Source organism: Apis dorsata, unplaced genomic scaffold (genome assembly GCF_000469605.1).
Source record: "Apis dorsata unplaced genomic scaffold, Apis dorsata 1.3 scaffold_198, whole genome shotgun sequence".
In the NCBI taxonomy this organism is placed as follows: domain Eukaryota; kingdom Metazoa; phylum Arthropoda; class Insecta; order Hymenoptera; family Apidae; genus Apis; species Apis dorsata.
In genome coordinates, this window is record NW_006263482.1 from 285963 (window position 1) to 294048 (window position 8086).

General features: G+C 38.1%; 1 protein-coding gene and 1 long non-coding RNA gene across 2 annotated transcripts in view; one reads left to right on the forward strand and one right to left on the reverse strand.

Annotated features, from left to right (window-relative positions):
* Positions 1 to 8086, forward strand: part of LOC102677752 (protein sickie-like) — a gene marked incomplete at its 3' end in the record, with an annotated part of 100040 nt that overhangs the window by 55781 nt on the left and 36173 nt on the right. The window contains exon 5 of the mRNA XM_006614840.2: positions 1761 to 1930. Coding sequence (XP_006614903.1) covers positions 1761 to 1930 — 170 coding nt within the window. The remainder of the gene's footprint in view (positions 1 to 1760; positions 1931 to 8086) is intronic.
* Positions 3004 to 5849, reverse strand: LOC102675820. The gene is made up of 2 exons (XR_421671.2): positions 4088 to 5849; positions 3004 to 4024 (listed from the first exon to the last, which is right to left on the reverse strand). It is a non-coding gene; the product is annotated as an uncharacterized LOC102675820 (long non-coding RNA).

Consider the following 8086-nt stretch of genomic DNA (forward strand, 5'->3'; position numbering starts at 1 on the left):
TAAAAATACGTGCAATATTTTAATCACGCACATGTAAGATTCAACGTCGAAGTATGATCGAATAAACGTTGTATCGACGGAATAAATACACGTGAAATAAAAAAAAAAAGGATAAGAGGTATATACGGAGAACCGGATGAATTCGGATGAAATATACGATAAGAACGTTTGTCGAGAATAGAACAACCTGTTGGATGGATCTTCGACCCTTTATTAGGAAGCGCGATGTCTCCCTTAAGAGCGAGATCTTCTTTTTCGCGTAAGTGCACGTTGGAGAGGAACCTGGTCGACGGCGCGGAGAGAGGGAGGGGAGAGGAGCGCGTTAAAAAGCGCCATCGCCATTTACGGCTGTCATCTCGTGTGGATAACCTGTGAGTGCTGCGCGAGAGCGTTGCACCGTGCCGCACTCGTATCGCGTTTTCACAAAGGTTTTGCGTCAACTTTGACAAAAGCTCGCAATCGTTTCCCCCTCTCCTCCCCCTTTTATCGCGTTGCGTCTTATTCTCACCGAGATTTCATTTGAAAGCTTGGTCGTTAATGGACTGTGATAAGAGAGTTTCAGGAACGCGCGTTGCCTCGAAACGAGTTTCAACTGCTTGCTCAGCATCCCGCCTAACGTTAACGTTACGATCAATGAGTCGTAATCATCGTTTTTAACCATAATATATACTATATATATATATCGTATCTTTCTCAATTTCGTACTAAATATTCGTCAGAATAAAAGTTTGTCAAAATTTTTTTATTTACTTGCAAATCATAAATGTGAAAAATTACTCGTAATAAAAGAAGTGGGGTGGAATAATATCGCGTGTCGATGCAACGTTTTTCACGGTTTTTCTCCAATCCATTTCTTCTTTGGCCGTCCACTGGCACCCCCATCCCGAGTTGCATATAGCTGGAACGAACGAATACAGAGGCAATCTAGTTGTTACCTACGCGTGGGCACCCAGGGTATTGTCGGATGAGTCATCTCTCTCTCTACCGTATACCTCTCACCACCACCCCGTGTGCAGCGTGTGCAGTACAGCACGGTTTGTTTTCTGGGTAAAAGCCGGAGCCGCCGTGGCTCTTAAGAACAATGGAAACAAAAGAGGCAGGCCGGCACGCGTGCTAGCACAAGGTAGCCATGGTCACGGCGGTCACGTTTCGCAGAATGTTGTGTCGTATATGTACACTGTATGGCCGCGTCCTTTGTGTACACCTACACTACGCTCCCGTACCTTCCTCGCGTTGCTTTACCCTCGAAACTATGTATGCCGATATGCACTAGTCACCTCGATATGTCCATCGTGTCTTGGATAATTCCAACGAGTACAGGCAACCGTGACCACCAGAGACCTCTATTTTCGTTTGATTTGTATTGTAGATTTGCCTTTGTATCGTGACTTGTCGCGTCGATAATAAATCTTTCTTTTTTTTCTGATGATTGTAAATTCAATTAGAGACGGAATGAAAGGGATAAATAGGTTTAATAGATTTTATCGAAGAACTTTTGAATTCTACTTTTGAGTTCGATATTCATCATCATCTTCGTTACGCGTCAAAATTAATATTAGATATACGGAGATGTGAAGGTTAATTTGAAAGCGCGCGTCATGCAACGCGTTTTTAATTCGAGTCATCGACTCGTTAGGCACGTATACTTGGAGAGATCGGTCGAAAGTAGAAAAAAAGAAAATTTTCGATCGATTCCCCTTAGTACGTATACAACGCGTTCATACCGTGATCGATGACGAGGTTTTACGTGTGTTGCGCAGGTCGAGAACGTGAGCCTGTGCGTAGGAGCGCTCCGAGCTCTTGGGGCGGACGTGGGCTCCGTGAATCCTAGCGAATTGGCTGCAGGATCAACCCTCTGGCCGGTCCTCGCCCTTCTTTTCGCCCTCTCACGATACAAGCAGAGAGCCAAACAACTTCAAGACATGCCTAGGTAAGTTCAAATACAGGTTTCTTCTTATCGACGATTGATAATACAAAAAGCTCCAGCAAGTCGAGTCTACCGTCGGTAAGTTAGATTGTCTGTATCAACAGCGGATAACTTTTATATTGTATCGATAGAGGATAAATTTTATCACAAATTGTATTATTAAATTAAAAGAAAACAGCGCTTCATTTTTTTTAAAGATAAAAAACATTTAATTTGGAAAAATTTGAGTAAAAATTGCAAATATAATTTTACTATTAATAATAATAATTAATAATAATAATTTTAGTATTCGGATATTCGTTTTGCATAAATATTGTATAAGAAAAAAAAATATTTACATTGAAGAAAAAAATCTCATGTTACAATATTTAATGTTTATTCAATAAAGAGCAACATTATCGAATGAACATCTGTCATCATTTTTATTTCCGAATTTATCGATCGTACATCATAATAATTAAAACTTTTCTTAAGAGTTTCAACTAAATTATTAGAAGTTATTATCACAAAATTTTTATTTACTTAAATCTAATCGTATATTTATTCTTCGTACGTTCGAATCGACGTTTCATCGGATGAACGATCCGACGACGTGCTCATTAACGTTCGTGTTAATTATGCTCTATACGAGTTCACACAACTGAATTGCGCTATATAAGTGAATTACCGTATTTCCGTATAGAAAGGTAACCGCGAGCTGAAACTTCAAATATATTTTAATTACTCCGTGATTAATTACTCTCGTGTCCCGTGAACACTAAGGAGTCCCACTGACTTGGCGTTTTTCTTAATCCGCATTTCCCGTAAGCCGCGACTGTCAAGGTCGTTATTTTTAAACCTACACGCAATCCTACGCGAGAGAGTTTCGTGGAAGTCGTGCTTTTTGCAAAACGAACGAGACGATAGTAATCTTCGTTATATATACTTACTTATACACGACAATATTTTTCAGAATTATTACGCGAACGAATTAAAACGACAATTTAATAAGTTAATCAGTTTTAATGAGAAAGAATTTTTCGTTTTTCTCCCTCTATTCGCAAAAGCTAACGTAACGAGCTTTTTTTTATTAAAAAATTAATAAAATTAATAAAAAAATTATAACGATACGAGTGAAATAGAAAAAGGACCCCATAGGGAAATTCGTGACGAGTGGAATTCAAGGTTCGTCGTCTAATGGACCGTGTAACGATTCTTCGGTGGAACGGAGAAACATAAACCGTCGGAACCTTTAGGAACGCTCGGCATTAACATATTAACAATGCTCCATTATGTCCACGACTGAGTGTAGACCGTAGTCGTTGCGTTACGTTCGCCACACAATATAACCGCACGTATACATCGAAACTCCCTCTTCAACACAATTCAGGCAATGTGGGTGTATTATAGCTCTGGTCTGTATAACGAGAATATAACGGGTAACCTCAAAATACTCTTCAATATTTTCTAACATATGTATCATCAATACCGGTTTTTAAATAAGAATTATATCTTTTCTAATTACGGATTTGATACGTGATACATATATATGTAGTTTTTTAAAAAAAAAAAAGACAAAAACACGATATCATTTTCTTATTATATATGTTTAGTAAAAAAGGTTTATGAAACACGATAACACGTAGTTTATTTATATGCATTTTAAACTCGTACGAACAAACAAGTTAAAAAGATAAATATCAATTCATTCAAGAAGCTTTATACGCGTGCATTCTAGTTTATTGACTTTTAACCTTCATCTCGTATGTCAATTTCACGCACTGTAATAAATCGAAAAACATGTCATGCATACCACCATGAAGAATATGAATAACTTTGTGTATAAAAAATTTTGTATGTGTAGTTAAAAAATTTCATAATAAATAAAGATTAAATAATTAAAATATCTTAAACATAGACGATAATTCAACAAAGTTTTCAAATATATTTGTATCAATTAATCGAATCGTATAAAATTTACCAGCTTCGTACGATGTATGTAAACAGTATTCAATTGTTCCACGAGAGATATATTAAATTACCATTAATAACTTCCATGAATCCATTAAATCGTATATAACGTTTGAATTGCCAATTAAATAGATTTTTCAAACCACTCTGTAGAAAGTTGTCGTTTACACGATTTGTACACACGCTTATGTACGAGTAGAAGATACACACCAAACTCTTTTCGTACGAGACTCGTACGGGCGCACACACAACGTATTGTTGCGCTCGGTACAATACTTCGTACGTGCACGTGCTGAAGGTATGCACGCATAAAAATGATTTAAAAATCCACAATAGAAAACGCTCGTCAGAGATTGGCTGGCTCTTATGGAAGGCCAACGATATGATTGGTCGGTTCGTGCGGTGGGGAAATTCACGGAGGTAGTAGGTACTAACGTACGGGAAATGGGAAGGGAGAGGGAGAAGGAGAAAGATAGATAAACGACGAAAAGAGAAGAACGAAGAGAGTAGACGGGATTGGGAGATTCGAGGGCAAAGAACGAACAGGACTTTATGGGGGTGAACACGAACAAACGAGAAGGGATGAATCTGGGGTTTAATATCGAGAAGAACAGAGATGGTGGAAAGATGAGAGAGAGAGAGAGGGACGGTAGAGAAACAGAGGGCGCGGGTAGCGAAATGCGGTGCGAGAACGAAGGAAACACGGATAGATAGGAATATTGCGAGATGAAACGTATAGCAGAGACTATGTTAAAGGGAAGGTATATCGTATCTACATGAGGATTCGAAAGAGAAAAAAGGAAAGAGCGTATGCGTGTGCTGAGGTAATAAGGAGTGAGAAAGAGAATCGGGAAGAGTAAGAGAGAAAGAGAAGGAGTGATGGGGATTGTACGAGTGAATAGTGGGGGCAAGAGCGAGGGAGGGAGAGAGCAAAAGAGAGAAGCCACGTGCTATGGGAACAGGAATGGTTCTCTCTCGGCGGGCCTCAGTTTGAAACGGGCCATCAACGATGCCTACACACCATGGCCATAGTATGACCGTGGAACAGCTCGCCATAAGGCATCGTTTCCTCGGTGGATGTGTAGTGTAGTGAGAAAGGCTTCGCTCTCGACAATTACTATTTACAATTCCTGTTTTTGTTCGTGAAATATACGAATCGAGAACTGGTTCCTAAAGACAAAGATCGAAAATATGCTTTCTTCGAAAACGATCCGAAAATCGATCCGTTTCGAGAATCTTGCGTTATTATGCGCCAAGATTCGCTCGCAATTCTCGTGGTTGGATCGAAACGACAAAATCAACGATTCGATGATCGATTGGTAACGGATAATCGAGAAGAAATGATATCGCCTTTTGACAAAGTTTCAATAGAATATATCGTTGCACTCACAATGATACTTTCTGGATTATTCTTTGATCGTTGATGAAATTTTCAATATTCGTTTTATAAATGCTTCGAAAGATAAAAATATCCGTTTCTGTAGATCAGTGAAGATGCTATACCGGTTATCGTACGAGTTCGACTATAGTAAGTTATAACCTATGATGTGATTCGTTAGAACGTGAAGAAAGATTTTACGAATGAAAGTAATTATAGGATACAAATGCAAATAAAATCACAAGAATCGTTTATAAGCGATCGAGTGCATGGTGATGATCGATTCGCACGAACGCTTCTAATTACAGGAAATGGAGGTGTAACGTGAAAATGTAACGAATGGATTTGAAATACGATACATAGGAAACGAATCATATCATCGTCGGTTTGTACGTTTTATAACAGTATAACGGAATTTTCTCATGTTTAAATTAATCGCGTGTTTCATTATATAATAAAACATATCGAAAGATCAAAACTATAAATGTATCATCGCGAGCAATATGAAACAACGAAGCGAATGAATCACAACCGTGGTTCAAATTACGTTTTTTACCGTGTCTATCAATCAAGACACGCGACAGAGAATTTGACGAAGAACAACAGGAACGAATATTCGTTTTCTGACACAGGTTGAAACGTTTGCTGTTTCATTTATTTGTTTATTTACTAACGCGAACGCGTCTACCGGTTGATTCATCGAGACACTTTTGACCGTCAGAAGTGTCAGTGCACGCGAGAAGTGATACTATTTCGGATCGCACGGAGTGGCTAACCTCAAAATTGGTGCAAAATGGGAAACAGCGGAAGTAGTGGTGGGGCCAACAGGAAAGCTCGCAGCTTGCCAAATTCACCGGAAGCGCACAGGTATCGTTTCACGATTCAATTTCAGTTTCTCGGCCTTTTTGCTGCGTCCTTCTTCTCGGTCAAGTGAAAACCGGTTATTTCGTTTGCAAATCTTCGAATCCTTCTCTACGCGGTTGCCATTGATTTTTCTCCGTGAATTTCTAACCTGTCGGATGAGAAACAAAACGTTTAGCAATGCGTTTAAATATCTCAATTCGTCGTTTCGCTTCGATTTAATGCGATTTAATGTTTCTTCTCGATTATATAGATCAATTTCGAGAATAGTTTACGGATTGAACTTTCACGGTGGCTACTTTATTAAAGCGTATTCTGCGTTCTCCCAGATCCCGGATTTCACGATCTTCGCACCGCAGAAACCGAATGATGTTTTGTCTTGTGGTTTTGAAGTATAGATTTTTAAACGTTTTGCGAGTGATATTTATCATAGTATCGAGAAGCATCGTTGTAGAACTTAAGTGATTTGATTAGACGATGAATTGTGAGAATAAAAGTGAGAATCGCACAGCGTGTATAATTACAGGACGCGAATGAATAAGACGTGCTCGGTCACGATCTATATTGAGAAGGAAAAAATTCAAAACCAGATCTCCCGCCTCGTGGCTCCGACTGGGCATCGCCAAGGGGCCCCGAAGACCGGTTAGGCCTTGGGTACAGGTCGCACCTCGACACCTTCTGCACTCGAACCTCCGACGCGAACACGCGATTCGATGAGAACATTCTGTCACGCATCTTTCGAATCGTCGCTCGTCGGTGTCGATATACCCGTGCAAAAAACTTTCTTACTTTTTTCTCTCGGCGGACGAGACATTTTTACCGACCGAAATTGACTCCTTCGATACATGGAATAGAAAGATACATGGATAGAATTTTCCATTCTAATTATCGCGATAATCGATATACGAGTAAAATTTCAAACACGAAATTCCACTTTTATAGGGCGGGAGGAAACGTAACGTATCCTATTAAGAAAATTTTTTCCCTCTTAAACGAGTTTCAGAATTTTCTTTATGCACGGATGTGGGATCGTATTAACTACCACGTTGATTCTTCTTAATGCGTTTTACTTCCTTTAGAAGGTTACATTGCGGTAGTATTAATAATTTCCACGCCTAAGATTTATAAAAAGATATTTGAAGAGAAAACGTGACTTTTTCAAAAACTTCTTTTTTAATGTATTATATATATTTCGTGTAATTTTTCAAAAATTTTTTTTTTTTCGTAACAAATGACTGTAAATGCACAATAAATTATATTACGTCGACGATAATGCTTCCATATCTATTCCTAATAATGCTCGCGCAACTGATATTGTTTGCGAATATGAAATATTCAAATAATAATATCATACCAAAATATTCACGTTAAAAGAATATTTTTGATTCGGAACGATAAACAATTGATTAAAAGAAAATTTTTTATTATAAATCGTAAATACATCATTATACAAATAATATTAATACAATATTTATATTTTGCGAATAAAACTTAATGGATGATTATAATACGAGACGAAAAAAAGTTGTATTAGAAGAGGAACAGAATTGGAGGGGGGGGAGACGCTTCTAATAATTTTTTAGAGTCTATCGATCCTCCGAATCGAAAGAAAACTTTTTATTATAAATCTTAAATATATCATAAATACAATATTTATATTTTTCGAATAAAATTTAACATTAATGGATGATGATTGTAACATGAAAAAAAATTGTATTAGAAGAGGGACGGAATTGGGGGGGACGCTTCTAATAATTTTTTAGGGTCTACCGATCCCCCGAATCCTACGCACCTGGCGATTCGATTGACGAAAAGCAGAAGTTTCCTTTTAAAGAGCGAAAGGCGTGTAGACAAGCGGTGTATTTATTATTATTTTTGCCGGATGAAGCGAGTCAATGCTCGGACGCGGTGGTATCGCGCGCACAATGAAAATGGGAAAAAAAAAAAAAAAAAAAAAAAAAAAAAAAAAA